Consider the following 26010-nt stretch of genomic DNA (forward strand, 5'->3'; position numbering starts at 1 on the left):
ACAGGCATCTTCACAACTTTGTAGAACCGGCAATTGCCGCTACTGGATTGTATTCATCCGCGAACATGAATCTGGAGCAACCATCTAAGACAGATTCATTTCCTACATCATCAGAACCAAAGACTCCGCAGTGTTCCGGAATGTCAGAGCTTCCTTCCGCAGCTTCAGAGCGAGAAAAACTCGCCGCTGGCAAAACGGATCTATCTACACCACTTGCTATTCATTTTTCCCTCGGATTAGCGTATACCATTGGATCTGCGGTTGGCTCCATCCCCCCTTCCGTAGACGTATGTCTGGAAGCATTCACTGTGCCAAACAAGGCTGGTCTTACTGCAGGAGCGCGTGCGTGGTCGAAGCACTTTCATCGATCCCAATCTGCGGAGGAACTTACAAGTAAAGGCTGGTGGGGTCAGCCCTCTGGGCCTGTGACAATCATCAATGAACGAGCGTTGGCACTGTTCTGGAAAATCGTGAATGAAGCCTCGTGGAGGAACCTTCATTGGCTGCCTCACCGTATTTTGGTCTATGAAGTGAGGATCGAAGAAGGGTATGGCATGAGATGGTTTCAGGATCAAAGTCCGGGGGAACAAGGTCCTGAGGACCTTGGGGTGCGCCCCTGGATCTTTCGAGGATTCGTCGAGCCGATGATGGAAAATGGCCATGAAGTTGGATGGCGACATTAGACGCCACGAATGTCTGACGTTCTTTCGTCCGAAATATCAACATCTATTTTTTTTCTTTTGAAGGACATCCATCTGTGAAGCTCGTACGATCTTCTTTCCCTTCATCTTGCACTCGCACTTGCACTTACGTATTGACGCCATACGAAGCCGTATGACATCCCGTCTCGTGATATTCGCTTGACTTGGCTGTTTCACACGAATATGTCCAAACGATCGCCCTAATACAAAAAGGTCCAAGCCCGTACGTCCCATGTCTTTCCCACACTTTTACCATGTCAAAGAACCTGGACGACCTTGTAATTCGAGAGGTATCTGTTTGTGCCATTCTTTCAGTTTCTACCTCATTGTCTTGTTAGGTAACTGCTGATGTCTGGATTTTTTCCAGGTGAGAAACGACAAGCTCTGCTTATCTTCGGGAGGTCTCACGTTTGAGCAGGCCTTTCACACGTGCTCGATTTATTCCGTTTGGTGGGCGCTCAACCGCAATTAAGTTAACCAGTGGAGACGTATGGGTCCTCGCATCAACGCCGCTGACACAGGATACAAAAGAGACCATCGACAAGCTGGGACCTGTGAAGTGAGCATCCGACTTGGGCGCCCGCAAGAGACTCAACAATCTTTTAGATGGATCATGGCCGGAGATGCGGAACATCATTTGTTTCTTGGTACGCCTTATCTTCAGGCATTGTCTTAAGTTACCAGGATTAATAAGTGATATAGCGGAGTACAAGAAGGCCTATGAGAATGCAAAGTTAGTCGTCGTGGAGCGGCTTTTAAAGAAGAAGACGGACGAGGGTCTGGACGTCGCGGGTGGTGAGTGAGGAATAAGACCAGCACCCTATTTTGTGCTGAATGCCTTGTTAGCTTATGGTGTTGATCCGCCAGAGACCGAGTACGGCTTCGAGAGCGAGGTATGTCCCGCAACTAACCTCGTATATTATCGTTCTGATCATAATGTCCTTACAGATCAAGGCTCAGTACGTTACCAGTCATTCTTCGTAGAAATCATAGGATACTTACCATTTTCTAGTTACTTCCCCGGCTTCGTAAACCAGGATGTCGCATTTTATCACGTCGCGTCGAAGTCCCTGATTGTTGCTGATCTCCTTTTCAATCTACCTGGTACGGAGCAAGTGAGTTTTATAAGGGCATTGTCCTTCTTCCCGGCTTCTAACCGCTTTGGGCAGTACTCAAAGTCCAAGTCTTCCTCGAAAGTCCCCATAATCTGCAAGTTAAACCCTTCGGGAGTGGTTCTGAAAACCCTCCTATTTAAGTTGGGCAAGGATAAAGAGTTAGTACTTTAGCGATTATCCTCTTCTGCTCATTTTGGATGTTCATTATAATCCTTCTAGTGCGATGCGTCGAGACATCAAAGCTGTTTCAGAATGGGACTTCAGCAGGATTATCATGTGCCACGGGGTAAACGTCTTCGCTACTGTCAATTAGACATGACTGTTCACCCAGATATCCTAGGACGTCATCGAAGAGGACGCGCATAAAGCTTGGAAAGACGCCTATGCTAAGTACCAATAAACAAAAAGCCATTTATGCACTCCTTTCAATAGTTATATGTTTGTTCATGCCAGCGCTCGAGGTGCAACCTCGCCAACGTTTGACTTTGTTCATCGTGATGTCTCTTACGGCCTTGATCAGAACTTGTCATCTTCTTAGACAACTTTCCCGACCAACAGTTTTTAGCATTTCTGTTCAGTAAAGCTTCACGCATGGTTGTACAGTACAAATGCAGTGGTTTTCGAGGAAATCAAAAAGTATAAACAGGGTTACGAGCAAGGAGTATTCTAGTGGGATTGAATAATTATGTAATAATTACTTTCTCCTAATATTCTTAACCTCAGGATCCCCACGTGGCAACTTTTTTTCTTTGCTTACCGCGACCACGGCAACAACAGCGCTAACATTACATAGTAATGGCTTCCGAAGTGCTGGCAAACGGGAGCGCCGACCCATCCGTTGAGGGTACTGCCATTCCCCCGGTGGTTGGAATCAACTTCGGCAACTCATATGCATCCATTGCCGTATTCACGAAGGTCATTACCTTTTTGTTCTATGTCAATTCCATCTAACATGTGACGTTTTGAAGGAAGGATTGGCGGAATGTATTGCCAATGAAGACGGGGAACGCCAGATTGCTTGCACAATTGCATTCCAAGGAGAAGAAGTGGTGTGTGGCTGTCTTCATTCATTGTATCTTGTACTAAACTTTGTAACAGTACATTGGCAACCAAGCCAAACATCAACTTGTAAAGAACTCAAAAAACACGATCATCGGTTTTCGTAACCTCCTGGGCAAGAAGTACGTCTTTGCCGCATTTTCTTTTATGGTTATTGAATACAATAATTAGATTTTCCGAGATACCATCTTCCCAAATATCAACGACATCGGCGCCAGTAATCCAGCACCCTGACATTCTTGATGTACCTGCGTACAAGGTTGAGGTATTGCAGGCTGCACCAGCTCCTCTACCTTCCACAGCTTCCAATACCCCTGCAACCTCCGTCGCCCCTACCCCTCGTTCCGAACCCATCCCGACCGAACGTATCCTTACTGTTTCTGAGGTCACCACCATGTTCCTTCAGTCTCTCATCCAGTCTGCAGAAGACTTCCTGGGCAAAAAAGTTCAAGGCGCGGCCGTTACGGTGCCACCAACATTCACCGACGTTCAGATTGATGCCCTAGACAAGGCAGCGTCTGATGCTGGAGTCAAAGTCTTGCAGTTTTTAGAAGAAGCTGGAGCTGCGGCTGCTGCCACTTCCAGTGAACAGTGGAGCTCATCTCTTAACCCGGATCGCACCCAACTCATAGTCGATCTCGGCTCGTCTTCCCTTTCTCTCTTCGTTGTCTCAATGCGTGAAGGGCTCGCGCACCTCCTTGGTTCATCAACCACATCCGCCATTGGTGGCGATCAGATAGACGACAAGCTCGTGTCTTTCTTCGCTGCAGACTTTACCAAAAAAACGAAAACACCACTTAAGGTTGTTCCTTCTACCGAAAATGCCGATAAGCGTGCTGAGGCCAAGCTGCGTCTGGCTATCGAGCATACAAAACGTACCTTGAGTGCATCCCCTGGCGCTGCGACGTGTTCAGTCGAGTCACTAAAGGAGGGTCTTGACTATACCGGCTCCATCAACCGAATCAGGTTCGATATGGTGGTACGGTCGGTGTACACTGCAGTAGCTGCTGCAATTGAGGAGCTCTTGAAGTCCATCGATATAGATTCCTACTACATCAACGAGATCGTGTATGTAGGTGGGACGACGTGTCTACCCGGTTTGAACGAACACCTCATTACTTCCTGCGGCTTCAATGATCTCGTCGACACGCCGTTTTCGCTTGGAACTGTAGTTGGTGGTGGTATCGGTGATCCTACAACGATCCTAGCGAGGGGTAGTGCTGTGCAGGCTGCCTTGATCGCTTCCCTGCCTCATGACGAAGACTATGCGGAGATTCGACAAGCCTTTGAGAGAGGCTCTGTCACCGAGGCTCCCGTGATGACACGTTCTGTTGGGTTGTACTTCCCTGGCGAAGGCGAGGGAGGCAAAGGGGGAACATGGATGACTGTTTTGTCGAAGGACACGCCACTGCCAGCTCGCCGAATTGCCACTCTCGATGCTGCTCTTACCGACGAGTCGAAGAAGTTTGCGTTTGAAGTATGGGAGATTGAGGAAAAAGTCCGCATAGACAAGGTGAAGCTCGAGAAACTGGAGCTTTCCGATGATGAAGAGGAGGAAGAGGAAGATGAATATGAGGAGCAGAAGCATCCTCAGATGGACAAAGTCGCCTTCCTCGGCGCGAAGGAGGGTGAGGCTCTGTTAGGAATCAAAACGAAGGGCAATGGGCCTGATGCTGGTAAATGGACGACGACATTACAAGTCGTTTTCCAAGTATCTGAAGAGGGGGAATTGGAGGTTTATATGCGTGAGATCGGCGAGAATGGCACACTGCTGACCCTTCGTGTTCCTCCGTCATAAAACGTACGTACCGTGTATATCCTGCGATTTAGATTACTGCAGTCGCACAGGCAAACTATTACGCTGATCTCCAGATGGATTTAATCAATACTTGTAGCGGAGCCTAGTTAAGTGCGTAGGTGATCGTTCTGGGATAGCTCTTAGACATCACGAACAATTAGTCATGGAACATGGTGCGCGAGAAGCATGAGCATCACCGGGGTTGGGGAGGCTCTCCACTCTTCATCAAGTCTCGGCGTGCCGTAAATATTTTCCTCACATTTACTAGTGGAAACGGTGGAATCGGTTTTATGTAAAACAAGTGAGAAGGAACCTGGTCGCTCAATTGGATATTGGTGTCAAGGTCCTTATTCTAATAAAGTCCCAATTTGAAAGCCTGTGAGCCATGATACCAACATGTGAACACGAAATTCTTCAAGTTGAATTCGGTAGTAATGCCCCAGTGAAATCCATTGTCAAGCTTGCCGGTATTCGGGTCCGAGAAAGGAAAAACCACGCTTGGCTGTACAGCCCGGTGGCCATCAGCGAAATTTCAAACTTGACCGTGGGTGAAATATACCAACAGAAATCTTGCTAGTGGAACAAGCGTTATAATTTCAGTTCTGCTTGTTTAGATAGATAGTCAGCCCACAGGAAGAACGTTTCTTTTGCTATACGAGGATAATTATAACAGATATTCTTGTTCAATACTTTCTTTATTGCGTATTGTATCCCATGAGGCGCCATTCGTGATAGCATCAGTGAACTTCAAGTGGACGGGCGTCATAGCGGACAAGATGCTTGAAATTGAATTATAAGAGGCTTAATGATTTCATATTCCAGCCCTTTAGGCCTTATGTGTTGAAGGTAGATGTAACAGACTAGAAGACTTCCGGTTTGCAGGTTCATGGTCAACAACGCGGCGGGCCTCGAATCCCCGATCGTGTCTGATCGCGCTAATCACGTGAAATGAGCCTTGCGGGCGTTTGCGGAAAAGAAAATCTCTCTCGCAGGACGAATCAGCTTCCTTCAAAGCCCCTTTTGTTTCAAAATACAACTTCAAGATGCACTGTCATGTCCTTCCGTTTCCCTCAAATGGACTCTGTTGCTACTGCACGAATATATCGAATCATGCTGCGTTGCAGGGCACGATTGAAACCTTAGAACGGATCACCCAATGGCGCGCTCGTCGGGGATGCCATCGATGACTTGCAGCTGCCTCTTATCAGGTTCCGGAAATACAATGAAGCGGTTCATCGATGAACGGTTCGCCTCGGCTGACAGGTCAGACAGAGGCCGTACCTCGGTTACTATATGTCCCAGTAAATTTTATTGCGGATCGCCGTTGTGAATAGTATAAAACGGGCCATATCCACGTTTGGCCTTACCCGTTCATCTTTCCTTCGGTCAAGGTGCGTGTCTTGTTCATTTTGGATGATAACTGGATAACTGATACGTTCAACAGAAATATACAGTCATGCCTTCCGCGAACGCAGCTCTTCTCTCGCTAGGCCAGAAGCACACTACCCACGGTTTGGGACGTGTTATCGATGATGCTATTATCGAGAATGCCTCTGGATCTTACATGTCTTTCGACGATGGCCGGACGATGCTTGACTTCACCTGTGGTATCGGTGTGACTTCCCTAGGTACGTTGTGATTTATCGACAGAATGATAGTCTGTTTAACGCTTTTTCAGGACACTGCCACCCTCAAATCTCTAAAGCTGCTGCCGACCAATGCATGTCAGTAGTCCATGGACAGGTGCGTTTGCTTGGGATATCAAAATCCCTGGTATGACTCATACGCTACCCAGTGCTCCATAGCGTTCCATACTCCATACGTAAGACTCATCGAAGAACTCATTCCCATGATGCCCCACCCTTCACTCGACTCCTTCTTCTTCTGGAACTCGGGATCGGAGGCTATTGAGGCCGCTCTAAAGATTGCGCGTATCGCGACGGGCAGGCAGAACATTATCTGTATGCAGAGTGCGTACCACGGTCGCACATTCGGCGCTATGGCCGTCACGCGCAGCAAGACTGTTTACTCCGCTGGAGTCCACCCCATCATGCCCGGTGTTTTCCAGACGCCTTATCCATACTTCCATCCACTCGGTCTTCCCAAGGAGACTTCTCCCGCCGAACTGTCTGAGTACTGCCTCAAGCAGCTCGGCATCGTTCTCACCAGCCAGACTGCTCCTGCCGACACCGCCGCTATCATCGTTGAGCCCATTCTTGGCGAGGGTGGTTACGTTTCGACACCCGTCGAGTTCCTCCAGGGACTTCGCAGGATCTGTGACACATATGGTATCATGTTGATCATCGACGAAGTTCAGAGTGGATTTTCACGCAGTGGTGATTACTTTGCTATTGAGCAGAGTGGAGTCAAGCCTGATATCCTAGTCGTTGCTAAGGGTCTCGCGAACGGGTTCCCTCTTAGTGGTGTTATCAGCCGGAAGGAGCTCACCGATAAGCTCGTTCCTGGATCGATGGGTGGAACGTATGCTGGTAATGCCATTTCCTGTGCTGCCGCCGTCCAAGTCGCCAAGATCATGAAGGGCGGCGACATTCTGCCCAACGTTCGCGCACGGTAGGTTATGAAAAAACTTGGGGCGTATCTCCCATTCTGATTACCGTTTTTCTCTCCAGCTCCAAGCAGGCGTTTGACGCGTTGAACGCACTGGCGACTGACCCTCAAGTCGGCAAGTATATCCTCGACGTCCGTGGTCGTGGCCTCATGATTGGTCTTGAGTTCAAGTCGCCTGCTGGTCCTGCTGAGATCAAGTCAGGCCTTGTTTCGCAAGCCTCCTCTGATATCCCGGCTGGCCTCGCAGCGAAGGTGATGAAACGATGCGTCAAGAAGGGTCTTCTCATTTTGACGACGAGCGCCTTCGAGGTCTTGCGTCTCATCCCTCCCCTCAATATTACCGAAGAGGATATGAAGAAGGGTCTCGAGATCATCGCGGATTCAGTCAGGGAGGTTGTCAAGGAGAGCTCTTAATTTTATTTTGGGATGCTGGACTGGGTATCTCGAGGTTTGTTTTTTTGGCTGTAGGTCTCGACGAAACGAAACAAAATGACGCGTACAGATGACTGGCGATGTACCGTATACGCATCTTTGGCCTGTTGTCTTTGCATAATGACGTGTATCTATAATGTACTTGCAGCGCTTAGAAGCATGGAGCACGATGACCGTTGTCGCAATTTGAATAGACTAAGATAAATTCGATAAGAGTTAGCGTGCTGTATCACGTGCATGATGCCGAGCATTCGATTTCAAAATGGACTCTTCATCTTGGGTCTCTTTCTGTCCTTCGTCTTCTCATATGCTCTCGAGAACTATGATAACTACAACATGATGGTTGAGAGGGTAGTGCAGCATGGCTGGTGGCGGCCTGGCGTACCTTGACGCGTGGAGGTGCAATAACAGTACAGATCCAAGTACTTGGTACGGTAATTTGGGTATGTCTCAACGGGAAATATGAGGTTATCTTTTATACTTATGTCGGGTGTCATTCTTCATCAAGCATCATAGGATACTTAGAAGGCAATAATCGTTGTATTCACCGAGGATGTTGAATATTCGGACGATGGTGCTGTCAAGGCAGCGAAAGCCTGAGCTATCGTGTTGTGCTGTCGGTCGTTTCTTTACCTCGTGGTACTGTAACCTGTTTAGACGCTTCATTGTGCGATCAGGATCCCTTTCGAAGCAAGATGTCAGGCTCATGATAGATTCAGATGGACTACTCGGATAGCTTAAGTGTATGTGGTAAGTAATAAACTCTTCATGCTGTCAATCCTCCATGATTATAATTCATAGATTCACACCAGCAGCATTGATGCCTTCGCGTGCGCTGCGAAGAACAACCAATCAGCATACTGTCATCGATCCGCACGCTACCGTACCCTTTGATGTTTTCTAAAGCGCTCGGCATGTCTCCGTGCAGGCAAATAGTGTATGCTTCCTCGGGTACGTGTTTCAGTCCTCCTTTCGGTTGCTTGGCGAACAAGAAAGGTAGAGGTGCGCCAGCGGTGTCGATTCCTAGGAAAGGCCACAAGACGTCCGTCAATGTTGTGGCGCCCTGCGTAAAGTCAACCGGACACTAACCACACCCAGTTTCCGCTAGGCTCCGGATCCTCTTCTTAATCATTTCGACGCTCACTAAATTGTCAAAGTCGACCGGTTGCAGTTGTCCCTCCGGACTGTAGTCAATGTCGACATACGTTTCCTGTAGGTCGACGGAATTAGATTTGACTAACTGGTCTTGCATATGGCATACCGGATGGAAAGGGACGCCGTATTTGTTCGCGCTCGTTTCATGCAACGTGCTGGAGAGTCCAAACATGGGGACCTTGAACGATGCGATAGCTCTAACAACTGCATCTGCGATGGCTTCTGATCTAGTCTGTGTAACCAAGTAAGTTACAAGTCGTCTTCAGAATGCATCTTCTGACAAACCATCATGAAGTACAGTTTCCCATGCACTGGAAACAGAGCAATCATACAACTGATGTTCCAAGCGGCGTGCTATCAAACGTACCTTTGACGTGGTGAAGAGACATTCCCTCTGCCTCTAGGATCGCCTTACACGCTCCGACCTGGTAAAGAGTCTGCGCGTAGAGCTCTTCAGGTTTGACATCGATTTCACGACGGCCAAAACCCTTGATATCGTCGAGCCCTGGATGTGCACCGACCTTGACACCATACTTCTTAGCGAGTCGTACGGTCTTCAACATGATTGACGGGTCACCGGCATGAAACCCACATGCAACGTTCGCTGAAAACACACAGAAGCATGGGAACTTGATAATTGAATATTGTCGGGCTCACCATAGTCAATAAGCGGCATGAGCTCCTCGTCTGGCCCCAGCTTCCAACGTCCAAACGCCTCGCCCATGTCGCAATTGATTGATATCTTCATGGCGTTGATTACGTCGAGGAAGCGTAGTATCCGCTGACCCCACTTAACCTGCCCGTGATGGTGATGTAAATATGTGAGCAATTTGAAATCATGAGCGTTATCTGAAGTCGGCCCTTTTTTTATCTCAGTGCCTCCAGGTGCCTCCCCGTACTTCCAGGTACTTCCGCGTGCCGATTTCGGGTATCAAAGATCAGCCCAATCGGCATGGCATGTACCGGATGTGTCCCAAAATGTTGCGTAGTACGGACACCGTTTTTCGCATCCTCTCCACTCCACATCCTCCTTTCCACCAGACAATGTCCAACTTCAATCCCTCTGTCTTCGGCCTCAAAGATTCGTCACTCATTAAAACTCGGGGACTCATCGATGGGAAATGGGTGGATGCGAAGGATGGGTCAACGTTTCAGGTGACCAGTGAGTTCCCCGCTGCTTTGTATTGCTGAGAGAAAATTATCGTTTTCGCATCTAGACCCGGCCACGCTTGAGGAGCTGGCGATCGTGCCAGATATGGGTCTTGTGGAGACCAAGGAAGCCATCGATGCTGCTGCAAGAGCTTTCCCTTCATGGAGCGCGACCACGCCCAAAGTGAGTGTACGTTCTTCGCATCCGAAAAGTGATCTGATTTTATGTTTAGCACAAACAAGAGCTTCTCAACAAGTTGCATAACCTTATGATTGAACACCACGATGATCTGTCTCGATTGATCACCGTTGAGAACGGAAAGGCTCTTCCTGACGCGATTGTGGGTGTTTTTGGTATTGATCGATGATACTAATCTCAATTTTTATATTTCATAGGGCGAGAACAGATACAGCGCATCTTTTATTGATTGGTATGCGGCCGAAGCGGTTCGCACTTACGGAGACCATATCCCTTCAGTCATTCCTGGTCTCCGCAATGTTATCGTCAAGCAACCGGTTGGTGTCGTGGCCATTCTTACTCCCTGGAACTTCCCGTCAGCCATGATCACTCGTAAGCTTGGCGCCGCCTTGGCTGCTGGATGCACGGCTGTCATTAAACCTGCTCCCGAGACGCCTTTCAGTGCCCTTGCGTTGGCAGAAGTAAGCCTCTGATTCGAAGTTTGTCGATCCACTCTCATGATTCACTCCCGTGCTAAGCTTTGCAACCGGGCCGGCTTCCCTCCAGGCGTCGTCAACGTTGTGACTACTCAGAGGAATGTGGCATCGGTTGGTAAGGAGATGTGCGAGAGTAAAATTGTCAAAAAGGTCACCTTCACTGGTTCGACCAATGTTGCCAAATTGCTGTACAGCATGGCTGCGAGCACTTTGAAAAAGTGGGTGACTCCCAAGTTCTCCTGTATTCTTGGGTTGATTCCTTTATGTAGAATATCCATTGAAGCTGGAGGCAATGCTCCTTTCATTGTGTTCGATGATGCGAACATCGACGAAGCTGTCACTGCTGCTATAGCTTGCAAATTCCGTGGTGGCGGACAGACTTGTGTCTGCGCCAATCGTCTTTACGTTCATTCATCTGTCTACGACGAATTTGCGTCCAAGCTGGCGTCGCAGGTATCAGCATTCAAGGTCGGAAATGGTGTAGCTGATGGAGTGTAAGCCTGCTTGCTGTTTGTTTTCACGCATGTTTATATGGTCTACAGCACTCACGGTCCTCTCATTCACCGTCGCGCCTTGGAGAAAGTACACTCCCACGTTGAGGACGCCGTATCTCGAGGTGCCTCAGTTGTTCTTGGAGGTAAACCTATAGATCCCGAAGATCAGACATCGTCCTTCTACCACCCCACTATCCTCACTGACGTTCCCACCGATGCTCTGGTCAACACCGAAGAGACCTTTGGGCCGCTGGCATCTCTGACCAAGTTTGAAACGGAGGAGGAGGTCCTCCGATTGGCGAACGACGTCGATGTCGGCCTTGCTGGATACCTCTTTTCGAGAGATGTTGGTCGTGTCTGGCGCGTGGCGGAGAAGCTCGAAGTAGGGATGGTGGGTACTAATGTGGGCATGATCACTCAGGCGGCGATACCGTTTGGTGGAATCAAGGAGAGTGGGATTGGACGTGAGGGTGGGCCTCGTGGTATTGATGAGTATATGAACGAGAAGCTTATCGTATTTGGAGGCATTGGAGCATGAAAATGAGTAAACGCGAATGCAGAGAGGTGTTTGCAGTTGTAATTAATATTGTATTACATGATCAAGTGAGCGCGCAAAGTTGCATGCGTTGTATGTTCAAATATTGATTAAAAGTTGTCATGATGGAGCCGTAAGAATAGAAAATAGAAAACTGGATTCGCCCATTTGCTTTTCTCAGTCTATCCGCAGAAATGAAACTATGGAGTCGGAGACAACGATTAGACTTGAACCAGTCCCCACTTCGGAGTCCAGACAGATAGACTGGTTTCAACTCTGAATGAAGACAGTAGATACGGGATGACAAAAAACACTCGGAACGGAGGCTATAGAGCGGACAGGTTCGTGTCGTCGTCGTCGTCGTCGTCGTCAAGACGGCTATCATGTCGAGTTCGCCTATGAACCATTGCTAGAGGATGCCAAAAAGAAGTAGAGGCTCATTTCCATTACTCAGTTTACGACTGAGCAGTACACTTGTATCATATAATCCATTACATAGTCATCTAGTATCGAGATAAAATATGTCAATCAGAACATTTTCAACCCGTCATCCAAATATCGTTAACCCAATAAAAAAAGCGCCTTCAACTCTCTGTTCAGGCGCGAGAAGAAATTTGCCGTATATCCTTCCATAATCCTCTGACGAAGGCGGCGACGCCGAAGCGGCCTTCCCATAAAGGAAGAATGCCGATGGTGAGTGCAGCGTAGAATGCCCAAAGGAAAATTGTCACAACCCAGAAGGTGAAAAATCCTGAACGAGAGACGACGTCAGGTCGTTCGTAGCCTGCCGCATGAAAATGTATTCTTACCCTTCGAAAAGACATATCCAGTGAAATACATGGGAAGTGGAACCAAAATGCAGAAAATGAGCGTCATGGCTGTTGCAGCCCAAAGTGCCTTTGCCCGTCCCGCTTTCAAGACGCGTTCGGCATCGTCGGACAAGTCAACTTCGACGAGTTCGTCTGAACCTTCCTTTGTCATGATGATTGTTGTGTTAGTTTGGCCTTTCTCCTTGTCGTCAGTTTCTTTTTCCTCGTCGTCAGACGAGTGCGTATGTTCATGAGCTTCGCCGTGGGCTTTCACAGCTGTGATCTCGTGCTTCAGACGGTTCCAATCAAAGTTCTGGTTACCGCCGATGAAGGTCCTAAGCAGATAGTCAAGCACACGGAATACGCGCGACAAGGGATTGCTTACAACAACGGTACGAAAAAGAGGGGTGCGATGATGGAGATGCCATTTCCTAAGGCCAGTGGTTTGAGAGTAGAGAGGGTGTCGATGGTGATGACGCCGGAGTAATGCTTTGTGGACACAAACCACGCTACAAGCGCGACTGATGAACCAAGGACAGGAGCACCAACACACGCAAGGGTGTTCATTCGTGCCCAAGTTAGCGTACATACCATAGGAATGACGGCACTGTGCGAATATGTGAATAAGATCATTGTTGGAGGGCCTCAAGGCTTTGTTGAACGAACCTGTCGACAACGATACCGATTGCGGTGACGATGAAGTTGACAGAGAACCCGGCATGGAGGAAACCACAGGCAATGGCGCCGACAGAGAGACCGAAAAGGATGACGGTAAGATGAGCAATGGCTTTCAATTGTTTATCAGAGGCCTAGGAATGATATTATCATCTGAGATCACGGAGATTCGAATAATTATGCAGGGCGCACCTTGGGGTTAATATAAGTTCGGTAGATATCATAGGTAACCAGCCCGGTGACGGCCATTGTCTCAGAACTCATAGCACTTGTTGCAGCCATGAACAGCATAACCTTCATTTGAACCCGTCAGACTTATCATTCGGCAACGAGAATATGATGCTTACAATAACAGCACCAGCACCACCCTTACCAAGAACCGTCAAGGCGGCCAATGGCATCGGCAATCCCTCCGATACCTGAGCTGCCGTCAAGCGGTCAGGATAGGTTGGCCAGGAGGAATGGCTTTCGAGAGCCGCAGCCGCGAGACCCCAAGTACTGGCGAGACAGAAGGGAATGGCAAACCAGGCGGTTCCTCCCAAAAGGTACCCGCCGATGGTGCTCTCTGGGTTTGCTGCAATAGCCTGAAATATATTCAGTGAGCCAATTGAAGAGGGTCATAAGAGAAGTAGAGTAAATACCTTCTGGAACAGCTGCGAGTCAACAGCGGCGCTGAGCAAAAAAAGATTATGAGTATACAACGATGGTATAGAAACCCAGAAATCTTACGAGAAGCCGCTTCCTACGAACACCGCACCTAAGATTTCAGAGTAATTATCTTGACCGTGAGCACCTAGAACGTAGACTTACCCACAAGACCACCAGACAGGGACTTCATGGTCAGATATTCTCCGTCTTGGTTGCCATCGATGGGATGGGCAAGCGCTGCTTTTCGAAGCAATTCGTACATATCGCCCGGAGACCCAATCAAGCTCGAAGTGCCATAGACGACGATAACAGATATGAGCAAGATAATGTAAATGATCAAAGTGTGAACATAGTCCGACAGGAACGTAGACTTGATTCCTGTAATACGAGTCGATCAGTGAGCCAGACTGAGAGGGAATTAGCAGCACCTCCGAGGGCAGAGTAAATAATTACACCAAGAGGCAGAAGCATACAAGCTGCATCGGCACTGGAATGGTTTGTAACGTAAATGAATAGACGGGAAGATGTGTTGGGATAGAAACCCACCTCATTCCCGTCAAAGTAGAGAAAATGGAGCCAGCGCCGACGAGCAAGTTGACCGAGGCGAATAACTGGTACAAGAACGAATAGAAAGCAAGAGTGAAGTGCCCTGCTGGTCCAAAGCGAATTTTGGCAACTTCAGCAAAAGTCTATATGCTCGTTAGTGTGCATTTGTAAAATGGGCTCGAAACTTACATGAGCAGCCGGAGCGCGACGCTTAAGCTCGATTGCACAAGCTGTGAACAACAGGATCTGCACGCAAGCGCCAGCACCGTACCACCAGCCACCAGAGACACCATAAGAGTATCCGTACGCAGTTGACGTAAGAAGGGTCGCTATCGAGAAGTGAGAAAGTTGCTTAGCACGAAAAAAAAGAATAGCTGACCAGCGATAGTCCAGGACGAGACAACGGAAGCCGCCAAAAGACCTGTGCGTACGGACTTTTTGGCAGTCATTTGCATCTCTGAATCTTGCGTTTCGCCGGCATATCTGCTCAGACCCCACGCAACAATACTCATGATGATGGCAAACGCTGCGCCTAACCCGATGACCTTTTTTCTCACAGCCATGAATAGATGAACGCGTTGAATGGAAAAAAATCGCTCACGATTCCATAGCCGAAGCCGGCTGAGAATATAGGTTGAATCTGCATTGCTCAAGGGAAGACGTGATCAAGAGAGGCGGACAGAGAAGATCGGAAGCGCAAGCTGAGGGCGGGCGAACTTGGCATCAATTCGGAGGCCGTCCCCCGTAAGAAGTACTTCTTCGTTATCTGTATCCGTATTCAAAAGTCAGCATTCGTTATCAGTGACATTGTAAGTTTTAAAAAAAGCGCGAGATGGCCAACAATATTATCGGCACTTATCACCGGCACGCTTGAAGAATAAAGCGGAATTTGAGCGCGTTCTACAATTTCAGGGTCAAAAATCGGCACCTTTAGCTGTTTCCCTTTAGAATCCTTGCAGATACACCTCTTATCCTTTATCATCATCAAATTGAACAGCAACTTTAGACACGGAGATTTGAGCAGTCAATCGGGGACTTTCATGGCCTAATTGTGCGTCTATCTTTGAAATAAAATAAAATAGACTTTCAGGGTTGTTGTCTGGCCCAAGAGGAAGAAGGTGCATCTTTTTCCAATGCAGTCGACCCAATTCAAGTTTTCAATCTATTTTTTATTGCATCTAATCCTAAGAGAAACATAGCTTAATGAAATTTAAAAGTCATAAAAATATAATGCGGCTTACTGCGTCATAGATATGCGCCTGAACTCCATGGAAACATTGAAAGCAGGCCAATAGTACCGAAACTCTAGGTTGGCCGCTGAATTTCACATGATTTTGGGTATTTCCTAGGCGCCCCAATGATCGATCAGGTAGCACTATTTCATAAAGATACGGGTGGAGGAGACAGGCACATAAGGCGGAGTGCTTGTTCCCGTAGTTGTCGGTTCAAATTCAAAGCGGTGATGTCCAAATCAGGAACTGCCGCAGTTTTTCGCACCGCCTACACTCCGCTATCACTTTGATGGCTGGACGGCGCCGAAAGATGCCCCTGTTAATCCCTCCCTAAACTCTTTGTATACTTCCTTCATGCCTCGTGATAAGCCAGCTTATCAGCAAATGATTGTAAAGCCAGCCCTTAGTTCATTTCCCCCCGGGCTAAGACCATTCGGCAAGTCAGCAACGTGTTACCGGGGGATTTCTCTGCGTCGCTTCCCATTGGACGTTTCTCACTGATTGTTTTCGCTCTACATCATGGAATGCAAACTTCTCGTCGCGAATCGTGGAGAAATTGCCGTACGGATCATCAACAGCGCGAAGAAGTTGTCTATACCGACTGTAGCCATTTACACCCATGCGGACGCGTCGGCACCACATGTTGCCCTTGCAGACGAGGCTTACGTCGTCGGGCATGGACCTGATGGCGAAGGGTCTAACCCTAGAGGATATCTCGAGATGGATGAAATTCTAGCGATCGCTAGGAAGTCGGGCGCAACACTTCTTGCTCCTGGATATGGTTTCCTTTCTGAAAATCCTGTGAGTACAGCAGGTCTTGCCATATCTTGTGCTTAACACGCCTCGGTGTCCTGCTTTACGTCATGTTATCATGCCCCAGTGGAACTCTTTCGCTGACTTCTACCCTTAGGACTTTGCAGAATTGTGTCAGAACGAAGGCATCACTTTCCTAGGGCCCACCCCTGAGCAAATGACCAAGATGGGCCTGAAGCATGAAGCTCGACAAGTCGCTATTGAAGCAGGTGTTCCCATTGTCCCCGGAAGCGATGGTATTGTCGACACGCTTGAACAAGCGCTGACCTCAGCACAGCGGATAGGCTATCCCATTATGCTCAAAGCGACTGGTGGAGGTGGAGGTATGGGCATGCAGATATGTGAAGACTCTAGCGACCTTGAGAGGCATTTCGTTGCTACACAGGCCAAAGGTGGTGTATGTGGCTGTAGGTCCAATTCAGTAAACCTTACTCACTCCCTCCCTTCGCGTCGTAGGCTCTGTTCAAGAACTCTGCTGTATTTTTGGAGAAATACGTCAGACAAGCTCGGCATATTGAGATACAGTACGATGAGTCATCGTGTTCAAACTTAATTTGCTTTCTCATCCCGTTTCGAGAATTTTCGGTAACGGGGAGGGCTTCGTTACCCATTTTTCCGAGAGGGAATGCAGTGTGCAGCGACGGCATCAGGTTAGTAGGGTACCATCATGTTTGTACAGTCAACAACCTGATTATCTGTAGAAAGTTATCGAAGAAGGTCCTAGTCCATTCTTGAGCGACGGACGTGCTGACGTCAGAAAAGCGATGTGCGAAGCCGCTGTTCGTCTCTGTTCGAGCATCAATTACCGTTCAGTCGGTACCGTTGAATTTATTGTCGATGATGAGACCGGCGATTTCTATTTCCTCGAACTCAACGCTAGAATTCAGGTTGAACACGCTGTCACCGAAATGATCAATCCGGGGCTGGATCTCGTCGAACTCATGATCAAGCTCGGTCTCAAGCAGAGAGCTGGCTTGTCGTTGAACGCCCACGAGATACCAGTGCATTCAGGCCCCACAGGGCATGCGATCGAAGCTCGTGTATACTGCGAAAACCCTATGTATGGACAATTCCAGCCTTCTCCGGGGACCCTTCATCTTGTTCAATGGCCTGAGCCTCGTCATTGGCTTCGCATCGACACTTGGGTGGCTACGGGCGTACATGTTACACCTAATTACGATCCAATGATCGCCAAACTCATCGTTGCCGGTGCTGATCGTTCAGAAGCTCTGAAGCGTATGGGGCAAGTCCTCGCAGAAACATCGATCCTTGGCCCTCCGAATAACCTTGAATATCTTGCTGAAATTGTGCGGAGCGCACCGTTCCAGCTTGGTCAGGTCACTTTTATCCTCATGTCCATATTGGCGTCGCTCTTATACTTCTTTGAAGGTAACGACGACCTACTTGTCGACGATGGCCTTCGTCCCTCGCGCAATAGAGGTCCTGGAAGGAGGTATCTTGACGACAATACAGGATCTCCCCGGACGACGGACGGTTGGTAACGGTATCCCCCTAGGTGGTGCAGCGGACATCCTTGCCGCGAGAGTAGCCAACATGTTGGTTGGAAACACGCCAGAGACAGAGTTGCTCGAGGCGACCATGATGTGAGTGACTCCGCGTTTCGACTGTCGTTGCCCCCTAACTATGATTTTAGTGGTCCTACCCTCAAGTTTCATAGAGCAGCTGCAGTTGCGGTTACCGGAGCAACAAGTCCAGTAACCCTGGATGGCGCTCCAGTAAGAATGTGGATGCGGCTATCAATAAAGGCTGGAAGCGTCCTTAAGATTGGAATTGTATGTCTTATTTGTATTATCTTGTGTCCTTTGCTTATCACTCGCGGCGTATCATAGTCTACGCATGGACTGCGCGCATATATCGCCGTTCTCGGTGGTCTACCTGGTTCTGCTAGTTTCATGGGTTCCAAGAGCACGCTGATGTTGGTCGGAGTTGGAGGATATCAAGGCCGGCAGCTCGTCAAAGGAGACATTCTCTCCCTCAGTCCGCAGTGTGACTCTGTCAATAATAATGCACCTTCCGTTCCTGAGCATCTCATTCCTTGCTACCCCAATGAATGGGACATCGAGGTCCTGCCGGCGGCGCAATGGGATCACGAGTATCTGACCCAAGAAGGGCAGGAAATGCTCACGTCGGCGAAGTGGAAGGTAAGCCCTTCAAGTGGACGCAGTGGGCTTAGATTGGAAGGCCCTCGAATCAAGTGGGCGAGAGAGGATGGTGGAGAAGGCGGCTCTCATCCTTCTAATGTGGTTGACCAAGGTTTGTCATGACATTCTTTTGAAAACATTGAAGTTGATCTTCCTTTCGTAGGGTGTAAGTATAAATTACCACCTTTCCCACAAAGGTTCAATGTTGATGCTGAATAGATTCTATTGGGGCACTCAATGTGAACGGTGATACCCCCGTTCTATTCGGCGTTGATGCTCCTGATGCTGGCGGTTTTGCTAACGTCCTCAACGGTGAGGCTGTCTTTCTTTCCATATCGTATCGTCGATGACAATGAACCGCCATGTAGTACCTAGTGCTTCCCTTTGGAAACTAGGTCAGATACGACCAGGCGATACCATCATGTTCAAGGGGATCAGCCGGAGCGACGCACCTTGTTTACATGAACGTAATGATGTCTGGCTTGCTGCCATAGAGGCGAGCATCAAGTCCGAGACGGCGACTACTACACCTTCGGGCATACTGGAGTGGATTGCCACTGGCCAAATACCTGAATCGTCCTTACGCGCACATATACCTGCCTCGGCGCTTCGTCCGGAATCTAAGATACGCCAGGTCGGAGACTCTTTCCTCTTCCTGGAAGTTGGTCCTATGCGTCTCGATGTCGTTATCTGTGGGAGATTGGAGTCATTTTTACGCGAGCTTAACAAGCGTCAGGTCCCAGGGATCTTGACAACCCTTTTGCTTATTCGAAGCTTGATGATACACTTTGATGAGCGGGTTACTGATATGGAGGCATTGCTGAAGATGATGGTCGAGATTGATGCCGATCTTCCGGACGCGATGCGCATGCACCCCCTTGAGGTAGACGTATACCGGATGCCTCTGGTGTGTGACGCGAAAGACCTGTTCATCTAATGCGGCACTAAATGTCTTCAAGGTTCCCGATGACTCGTGGTGCCAAGATGCTGTAGACCGGTACATGAAAACAGTCCGATCACAGGCGGTGTATCTACCAAGCAACGTTGTACGTTCGCCTGTGATAGGGTTTTAACGTTGCTGACTGTCAGTTATAGGAATACATTGCACGTTGCAGCGGGATGACGTCGAAGTCAGAGGTCGCTGATTCAATGCTGGCGTCTCCATGGTTAGTTTTCGGGACTGGATTCTGTGAGTGCTGTTAAATGTGCCTCGACCCTTATGGTCTTATTATCTGTTGATGGTCAGTTGTGGGTTTGCCCTTTATCTCTCCGGTACGCACATTACAAGTTTTCTGTATGCAACGGCAGCTGAAAAGAATTTCGGTATCAAGATGGATCCTCGAAAGCGCCTCTTGGGGCAAAAGTATAATCCCACTAGGTTGATTCCTCGAGTGCCTTTTTAACCAATGCTAACATTCTGCGATACAGACTGTATACACCTGAAGGTGCCGTCGGTTTGGCTGGAGTTGTCGGGTCTATATATCCCCTGGAATCAGCAGGCGGTTATCAGCTTCTTGGTCGGACGCTGAGTACTTGGAGTACGTCAACAATTTTGTGGCCTGTCCGGTTTCGTTCAGCTGATTGCATCTGCAGACACGTGGAACGACTCTCATTTCATGATGAAGCGATTCGACCAAATTGAATGGTATCGGGTTTCAGAGGAAGAATATCTTAAGGTCTGCTACTTTCGTCTATGAAGGGGCTTTATATTCATAATGTCCAGCTCTCTCGGGCGTTCAAAGCGGGCAGGTTCAAGCCGGAAGTCAGAAAAGTGTTGTTTTCTTTGTCGGAGTACGTTGAGCAGAACAAAGCCCATCAAGCTGAATTGGATGCTATTATTAAGATACAGAAGGAGGCGAGTGCAGCGGAAGCCGTAAGGTATGACTAGTCGTTTGTATCAATTGGATCTTGCTGATATTTTGCTACGCACAGGGAGGAAGAGCTGTTTCAGGAGTGGTTGGCTGCCAAAGAAGCGGATCAGTCTTCTGGAGGAAAACCCAGCTTGTCAGATGACTTGGGTATTCCAGTTGCCAGTCCGTTGTCTGCGAATGTGTGGAAGGTTGAGGTTAAGGTTGGGCACCAGATCAGATCCAGCCTAGAAACCGTGGTGATTCTTGAAGCGATGAAGACCGAGGTTGCAATTAACTTTGGGGAGGAAGAGATTGGGAAGACTGTCACAGCTATTGCAGTTCGACCCGGGGACGCTGTGGATGCAGGGCAAGCATTATATTATGTGTCTTAACTTAATTTAGGCGGATACCAGTTATCCAATATACCTATTATTTCTCGACGTGAAATTGGGAATCATCCATAAGTTTGTAATAGTGCTAACGTTATCGTATGTCTCTTTTCTGAACTTGAGTCCGAAAGAGGTTAGAGGTTGAAAGAAAGGGCGCGTCATCCTATCACGTGCCCGAGAAATGTGAATGTCGCAAACTTCTCCATCACTTTCCTTCGTACTTTCATCGACGTTTCTTTCATGTCTTCCTGTTCTCACCTAGATCAACTGGCGCGCCTTCAACCGCCGCGACTATCCCAGTTTGTTCACCGAGAAGAGTGTACGCAGTGTTTTGACTCCCAGGTACAGCTGCACAACAGCATTGAGTGGCGGTTGATCTAACGCGATCTCAGGACGATTCTCAAGGAATTGAAGTTTGCTTGACATGCTTTAACGGCGGCTGTCTCGATCCTGAACGGCGTCACGCTCTTCTGCATGTCTCGAAGCTTGGCCACCCTTTCACTCTCAACGTGAAACGCAATTTGAAACCATCCGCGAAACGCGTGCGTCGCGGTCCAGTTTTTTAAAGCTGTTTTGTTTACAAACTTTTAGAATGAGGATGAGGAGCCACCGGCTAAAATGACAAAGCTCTCCATTTCAGAGGAACGTGAAGAAGACAAGTACGATTATCAGACGATCGTGAAGTGCTGGCAATGCGACAGTAGTGACGGTGCAGAGATTCGTGAAGCGACGGAGATCCCTCAGGTACGTAGCGTTTATATCAAATCCTCAATGCGTCTCAATGTTTTGTAGATTCAAGCATTAGTACAAGGGGTAATGCAAACCATGTCATCTGCTCGGCAGTCCGAAGTCGAAGCCTGGGAAGAAGAGATTCTCACCTGCGAGCACACTCTTACCCTGGAACAGCTTGCTACCGGTCCCATACCCGCTTCCGGCCTCGCTCACTGCTCGTCTTGCGATTTAAAAGAGAATCTATGGCTATGTTTGACATGTGGCTCGCTTGGCTGTGGTCGTCATCAGCTCGGCGGTGTGGGCGGTAACGGACATGGTTTGGCCCATTACGAAGCTACCCATCACCCAGTCAGCGTCAAACTTGGAACAATTACTCCCGAAGGCGGTGCCGATGTCTACTGCTACCAATGCAATGATTCGAAGCTCGACCCGGAACTAGCCACTCATCTTTCGACTTTCGGAATTAATGTTCAGACACAGACAAAAACCGAGAAGAGCATAACGGAGCTCCAAATCGAGCACAATCTAAAATATGACTTTTCTCTTACCGACGACGACGGAAAAGCTTTCGAGCCAGTCTGCGGGCCTGGACTGACTGGTCTAATGAACCTCGGAAACAGGTATGGCCATTAAATGCGAAATTAAGGTGTATTTCTCACGACGCTTGTTAGTTGTTATATGGCTTCAGTCCTTCAAACCATCTTCTCTCTTCCTTCATTTCAACAGCGTTACGGCTCGCTTGCCCAGAATCATGCTGCAGCGTGTACACAACCTCTGCCCGCCGATTGCCTTGAATGTCAGATGCACAAGGTTGCAGATGGCCTACTGAGTGGACGATACTCTCGTCCGGCAAATTATGTGGCCTCTCCCGGGGTAGATGCGATGGCACCTGTATTTCAAGCCGGTATCAAACCAACCGGGTTCAAAGCGCTCATTGGAAAAGGACATGAAGAGTTCTCGACTATGAGGCAGCAAGATTCGGAGGAGTTCTTTACGTACCTGATTACTGCTCTACGACGAGACGGGCACAAACATAAGGATGGTGCTGAAGCTGGTTTGTTCAATTTGTCTGGCGAAGGAAAATGATGATGATGATCAATCCTTTATAGATGCGACGTCGGTGTTTGCTTACGGTATGGAGCAAAGACTGCAGTGCAACGACTGCAAAAAGGTGAGATACAGAGTAGATAATATGGATGTTGTTAGTGTATCTGTTCCTACCGTGGAGAAGGGCAAGGACGCCGATGGAAAGACGCTCTATGAGGAGGTCCAGCTGTGGAAATGCTTGGAGTTGCTACTTGGTATCGATGCTCTTAAATACACTTGCCCGTCTTGTCAAAAATCTGTCCATGCTCTCAGGTACGTATTTACTCTGTTTCAGAAATGCCCAACTTGCTGATGGTCTGTCTATACAGACAAAGCAAATTTGCCTCTTTCCCTGATGTTCTCGTTGTTCAAGCCAAAAAGTTCCAACTGGTGGACTGGGTTCCGGCGAAACTTGACATACCCGTTCTACTACCTGTTGGAGATGAGCTCCATTTCACGGACAATCAGTTGGGGCATGGATTGCAAGCTGATGAAATCGCATTACCGGAGAATGAAACTTGTAATATTCTCGTGTCCTATCAATTTTTCTCCCTATTTATTTGAACACCAATACAGCACCCGCAGCACTACCACACTTCAACGAGGCTGCGATGGCGCAACTGGAAACGATGGGTTTCCCGGTTATTCGTTGTCAGAAGGCGTTGCTTGCTACTGGAAACAGCGACCTTGAAGCTGCTATGGAATGGTTGTTTGGCCACATGGAGGACCCAGGTACGTATACCATTGGCGCAAGGTCTTGGATGCTAATATTGCTGCAGATATCGATGAGCCTATCCAGCCAGCCTCATCTTCTGCCTCCGATTTTGAGCCGTCTCCCGAGCAGGTTAGCGTGCTCTCGGATATGGGTTTCACTCCAGCCCAAGCGAGGAAATCTCTTCGGGAAACCGTATGTTCTATTTTCCATTTGGTGGATGGTTTCTGAGGTAGTGCATTCTTATAGGAAGGCAACGTCGAACGAGCGGTAGAATGGCTATTTAACCATCTCGACGACACTGGCGAAGATAGTACGCCGGTGACCGCTACGCCCTCAGAGCCGGTGATTGGCGGGTCGAAGACGGTCCCAGTGATTTACAAGCTGAAGGCTTTCATCTCTCACAAGGGACCTTCAGTGCATTCCGGTCATTACGTGGCACATATCAAGGTCGGGGACCAATGGGTGCTGTTCAATGATGAGAAGGTTGTCAAAGCCGATGATGAAAGTGTGAAGGACTTGAAGAAACTGGCGTATCTGTATATTTTTGAGAGAGTCTGATCCCAGTTTGCTTTCTTTGTACGATAGGTTGAAAGAGGAAATAATCACAAGAATGAATGAATGTATTTTAAAGTACCTGAGACCCTTCAGGGTCTTTGTGTGCAACCTAGTGACTATGTGGGATCTGCTTTGTTGTATGGTACGTATCTAAAGAGAGACGGACTTGTGACGAAGAAGGGTAACTAAATGTGCTAAGTGCTGGTGATCTATTTCCATGCCAGGGGAGGGGTGTCATGCTGTGGATGACCGATTTTGGGCTCGGGGGGGTGAGAAATGGGGGACGTGCGGTGTTGAAGGAGGGGTTCGCTGGTGTCCGTTCGGACTTCGTGGTTAGCTATGTAAAAGTGTCACAACTTATTAGGGGAATTCAAAGCTGATTTCTCATTGATTTCGATGTTTGATGTCGATAAAATAATATGGGATAAAATGGATGTAAAGTAAAATCGGATTTTGCCGTGAGTTCGGCAAATGTACCGGCATTACAATCGGAGTTTGCTGTTAACCATTACCGCGTGCAGGCGGCATCTGCTCGGGCCTGGGCAAGTTTGAGTCTCATACAATGCTTAGGTGTGTAATCGGATTTTTCATGCCAAAACCCCATGAAATCAGCGAAATCAGCAGGTTTGTATTTCCCTATTCTCCGTCATTCTTGGGCGGCATCCGGCTATCTTGAATGCCGGAGTTCCTAATGTCAACCGTCATCATGTTTTCCGCTGACCTCGGGTTCATTCCAACTAATGGCTTCACAATTTTCTACAAAGTTTATTCGCGTTTCTGAGCCGTCTCCCCATGTCTTTCACGTCGAGCTATCCAGGTAGGGACCGCCTCTTGGCTCTGACATGCCGCCGTCATTATGATCTTGATTTTAGAAAATCTGTGAACGCCTTTAATGTCGAGTGAGGAAAACACAATCTGGCCTATATTCAATGTCCTCATTTTGTGACAGCTTCTGGACGCAATACGGGGAAGTGTTCGAAAAATTGGCCGAAGAGGATGTTCGCGCCGTCGTCCTGTCATCGGCCTTGCCAAAGATTTTTACAGCGGGAATCGACTGTGAGTGTTCTTTACGTCGCGTACTTAATTGGCTAATGGTAATGATTGTCTACTCAAGTGTCTGATTTGGCAAGCTTGGTATCTTCTCAAGACGAAGATAGTGCTAGGCTGGCCATCAAGCATTTGAAGCATATCAAGACGTTCCAATACGCTATTGGCGCTCCAGCCCGCTGCCCGTTTCCAGTAATTGCCGCAATACACGGCGCTGTCCTAGGTCTGGGTGTCGATATCGTCTGTGCCTGCGATATTCGCTACGCAGCTTCGAATGCTACATTCTGTGTCAAGGTACGTTACCAGATCAGCCAAATTCTTTCCTAGACGCCTGAAATTTATGTTTTGTAGGAAGCGGATGTGGGACTGGCGGCTGACATAGGTACCCTTGGCTATCTGCCAAAGATCACAGGCAACATATCCCTCGTCAGAGAGTTCTCCTATACCTCACAGACTTTCTCGGCTTCTGTGGCCGAAAAGATGGGTCTCCTGTCTTCGGTTATCGAAGGCGGCAGGGATGATGTTGTAGGTGCGGCTCTAGAGCTGGCCAAGGTGATTGCTTCAAAGAGCCCCGTCGCTGTGGCCGGCACGAAGCATATCATCAGTCACGCATTGGATAACAGCATTGCTGCGAATCTTGACTATACGGCAGTTTGGAACGGGGGAGCTCTACAAACAAGGGTGGATATCATTTTCATGTACCTTTTTTTTTACCGAGGTTGAGTGCCTTTTTCACATATAGGATATTATCGAGAACGTGTCTGCTATGAAGGCAAGGCGTTCGCCTACATTTGCGCCGCTTCGTACAAAGGCGACCTCAAAGCTTTAATATCAGTAACTCCTTGTTACTTGGACGTCGTCTTTTCACTCCGATGTCGAGAACAGGCGCAGGTGAATTTGTGACGCCGTTCTCATGCCCGCCTGATGTGAATGAACAGATAGTTTTACTCTAATCATGTATGAGTAAGCTTTTATGTACGTCGTCCGAGCCGCATAGGAATTTGTTCTGCGTCTTCATCACCCCCGCTTGTGACACGACCTAGTACTTCTTCGGCCTCTTCGCCTTAATT

The 26010-nt window shown here is 48.3% G+C and overlaps 10 protein-coding genes across 10 annotated transcripts; 8 read left to right on the top strand and 2 right to left on the bottom strand.

The window, feature by feature from the left end:
• Positions 1–65: 65 nt before the first annotated feature.
• BT62DRAFT_982798 (uncharacterized protein) lies at positions 66–683 on the top strand (the record flags this gene model as incomplete). Its single annotated transcript, XM_043189721.1, has 1 exon — positions 66–683. One exon carries the CDS (start codon positions 66–68, stop codon positions 681–683), a length of 618 nt encoding a protein of 205 aa, XP_043034890.1.
• BT62DRAFT_1080123 (uncharacterized protein) lies at positions 570–2354 on the top strand (the record flags this gene model as incomplete). Its single annotated transcript, XM_043179553.1, has 12 exons — positions 570–991; positions 1040–1068; positions 1120–1260; positions 1308–1348; positions 1404–1496; positions 1548–1594; positions 1650–1660; positions 1714–1816; positions 1871–1974; positions 2036–2102; positions 2157–2206; positions 2270–2354. The coding sequence occupies exons 1-12, from the start codon at positions 956–958 to the stop codon at positions 2352–2354; spliced, it is 807 nt and encodes a 268-aa protein (XP_043034891.1). The 5' UTR covers positions 570–955.
• Positions 2355–2611: 257 nt separating this feature from the next.
• Positions 2612–4673, top strand: BT62DRAFT_908282 (actin-like ATPase domain-containing protein; the record flags this gene model as incomplete). Its single annotated transcript, XM_043183703.1, has 4 exons — positions 2612–2719; positions 2785–2865; positions 2915–2997; positions 3047–4673. The coding sequence occupies 4 exons, from the start codon at positions 2612–2614 to the stop codon at positions 4671–4673; spliced, it is 1899 nt and encodes a 632-aa protein (XP_043034892.1).
• Positions 4674–5668: 995 nt separating this feature from the next.
• BT62DRAFT_937161 (acetylornithine aminotransferase) lies at positions 5669–7856 on the top strand. The gene is made up of 5 exons (XM_043187257.1): positions 5669–6064; positions 6118–6301; positions 6352–6416; positions 6469–7244; positions 7304–7856. The coding sequence occupies exons 2-5, from the start codon at positions 6130–6132 to the stop codon at positions 7653–7655; spliced, it is 1365 nt and encodes a 454-aa protein (XP_043034893.1). The 5' UTR covers positions 5669–6064; positions 6118–6129; the 3' UTR covers positions 7656–7856.
• Positions 7857–8393: 537 nt separating this feature from the next.
• On the bottom strand, positions 8394–9647 carry BT62DRAFT_937163 (LamB/YcsF). Its single transcript, XM_043187258.1, has 7 exons — positions 9486–9647; positions 9196–9432; positions 9114–9139; positions 8935–9060; positions 8763–8883; positions 8561–8696; positions 8394–8508 (listed from the first exon to the last, which is right to left on the bottom strand). Exons 1-7 carry the CDS (start codon positions 9550–9552, stop codon positions 8469–8471), a joined length of 753 nt encoding a protein of 250 aa, XP_043034894.1. The 5' UTR covers positions 9553–9647; the 3' UTR covers positions 8394–8468.
• Positions 9522–11804, top strand: BT62DRAFT_937165 (succinate-semialdehyde dehydrogenase). The gene is made up of 7 exons (XM_043187259.1): positions 9522–9990; positions 10046–10161; positions 10211–10318; positions 10374–10637; positions 10695–10870; positions 10922–11146; positions 11195–11804. Exons 1-7 carry the CDS (start codon positions 9807–9809, stop codon positions 11682–11684), a joined length of 1563 nt encoding a protein of 520 aa, XP_043034895.1. The 5' UTR covers positions 9522–9806; the 3' UTR covers positions 11685–11804.
• A 367-nt stretch (positions 11805–12171) lies between these two features.
• Positions 12172–15136, bottom strand: BT62DRAFT_486382 (Na+/solute symporter). Its single transcript, XM_043181135.1, has 14 exons — positions 14961–15136; positions 14739–14904; positions 14549–14688; positions 14360–14502; positions 14242–14300; positions 13976–14191; positions 13895–13922; positions 13807–13837; positions 13513–13749; positions 13358–13459; positions 13157–13299; positions 12876–13097; positions 12491–12825; positions 12172–12432 (listed from the first exon to the last, which is right to left on the bottom strand). The coding sequence occupies exons 1-14, from the start codon at positions 15003–15005 to the stop codon at positions 12278–12280; spliced, it is 2022 nt and encodes a 673-aa protein (XP_043034896.1). The 5' UTR covers positions 15006–15136; the 3' UTR covers positions 12172–12277.
• Positions 15137–15914: 778 nt separating this feature from the next.
• On the top strand, positions 15915–20742 carry BT62DRAFT_955915 (AHS2-domain-containing protein; the record flags this gene model as incomplete). Its single annotated transcript, XM_043188354.1, has 18 exons — positions 15915–16392; positions 16502–16801; positions 16861–16928; positions 16982–17054; positions 17106–17741; positions 17794–18008; positions 18059–18197; positions 18255–18678; positions 18786–18878; positions 18935–19473; positions 19526–19612; positions 19662–19755; positions 19813–19838; positions 19898–19944; positions 19995–20104; positions 20160–20242; positions 20290–20444; positions 20499–20742. Coding segments are annotated over exons 1-18 (3615 nt in total), but the record flags the coding sequence as incomplete, so codon positions are not given.
• Positions 20743–21013: 271 nt separating this feature from the next.
• On the top strand, positions 21014–23970 carry BT62DRAFT_955918 (ubiquitinyl hydrolase). Its single transcript, XM_043188355.1, has 10 exons — positions 21014–21147; positions 21198–21347; positions 21397–21549; positions 21598–22157; positions 22209–22591; positions 22647–22896; positions 22953–23143; positions 23200–23355; positions 23403–23530; positions 23585–23970. The coding sequence occupies exons 1-10, from the start codon at positions 21046–21048 to the stop codon at positions 23894–23896; spliced, it is 2385 nt and encodes a 794-aa protein (XP_043034898.1). The 5' UTR covers positions 21014–21045; the 3' UTR covers positions 23897–23970.
• Positions 23971–24633: 663 nt separating this feature from the next.
• On the top strand, positions 24634–25769 carry BT62DRAFT_908219 (Delta2-dienoyl-CoA-isomerase; the record flags this gene model as incomplete). Its single annotated transcript, XM_043183698.1, has 6 exons — positions 24634–24710; positions 24766–24792; positions 24843–24949; positions 25008–25234; positions 25292–25621; positions 25683–25769. 6 exons carry the CDS (start codon positions 24634–24636, stop codon positions 25767–25769), a joined length of 855 nt encoding a protein of 284 aa, XP_043034899.1.
• Between the last annotated feature and the right edge of the window lie 241 nt (positions 25770–26010).

This window comes from Guyanagaster necrorhizus, assembly GCF_019112545.1.
Source record: "Guyanagaster necrorhizus MCA 3950 unplaced genomic scaffold BT62scaffold_38, whole genome shotgun sequence".
Lineage (NCBI taxonomy): Eukaryota > Fungi > Basidiomycota > Agaricomycetes > Agaricales > Physalacriaceae > Guyanagaster > Guyanagaster necrorhizus.

Excerpts from the sequence above, each read along its gene's own strand:
- BT62DRAFT_937161 (XM_043187257.1), top strand. The coding sequence starts at position 6,130 with ATGCCTTCCGCGAACGCAGCTCTTCTCTCGCTAGGCCAGAAGCACACT. Across the intron at positions 6,302-6,351 it reads TATCGGTGTGACTTCCCTAG|GACACTGCCACCCTCAAATC; the intron begins GTACGTTGTGAT and ends ACGCTTTTTCAG. Across the intron at positions 7,245-7,303 it reads CTGCCCAACGTTCGCGCACG|CTCCAAGCAGGCGTTTGACG; the intron begins GTAGGTTATGAA and ends TTTTCTCTCCAG.
- BT62DRAFT_937163 (XM_043187258.1), bottom strand. The coding sequence starts at position 9,552 with ATGGGCGAGGCGTTTGGACGTTGGAAGCTGGGGCCAGACGAGGAGCTC. Across the intron at positions 9,140-9,195 it reads GTCTCTTCACCACGTCAAAG|TGCATGGGAAACTGTACTTC; the intron begins GTACGTTTGATA and ends CTCTGTTTCCAG. Across the intron at positions 9,061-9,113 it reads GGAAACTGTACTTCATGATG|ACTAGATCAGAAGCCATCGC; the intron begins GTTTGTCAGAAG and ends TTGGTTACACAG.
- BT62DRAFT_937165 (XM_043187259.1), top strand. The coding sequence starts at position 9,807 with ATGTTGCGTAGTACGGACACCGTTTTTCGCATCCTCTCCACTCCACAT. Across the intron at positions 9,991-10,045 it reads GTCAACGTTTCAGGTGACCA|ACCCGGCCACGCTTGAGGAG; the intron begins GTGAGTTCCCCG and ends TTTCGCATCTAG. Across the intron at positions 11,147-11,194 it reads AATGGTGTAGCTGATGGAGT|CACTCACGGTCCTCTCATTC; the intron begins GTAAGCCTGCTT and ends TATGGTCTACAG.
- BT62DRAFT_486382 (XM_043181135.1), bottom strand. The coding sequence starts at position 15,005 with ATGCAGATTCAACCTATATTCTCAGCCGGCTTCGGCTATGGAATC. Across the intron at positions 13,750-13,806 it reads ACTCGCAGCTGTTCCAGAAG|GCTATTGCAGCAAACCCAGA; the intron begins GTATTTACTCTA and ends AATATATTTCAG. Across the intron at positions 12,826-12,875 it reads CTCTTTTTCGTACCGTTGTT|GACCTTCATCGGCGGTAACC; the intron begins GTAAGCAATCCC and ends CTATCTGCTTAG.
- BT62DRAFT_955918 (XM_043188355.1), top strand. The coding sequence starts at position 21,046 with ATGTCTTCCTGTTCTCACCTAGATCAACTGGCGCGCCTTCAACCGCCG. Across the intron at positions 22,897-22,952 it reads AAATCTGTCCATGCTCTCAG|ACAAAGCAAATTTGCCTCTT; the intron begins GTACGTATTTAC and ends CTGTCTATACAG. Across the intron at positions 23,356-23,402 it reads TGGCCACATGGAGGACCCAG|ATATCGATGAGCCTATCCAG; the intron begins GTACGTATACCA and ends ATATTGCTGCAG.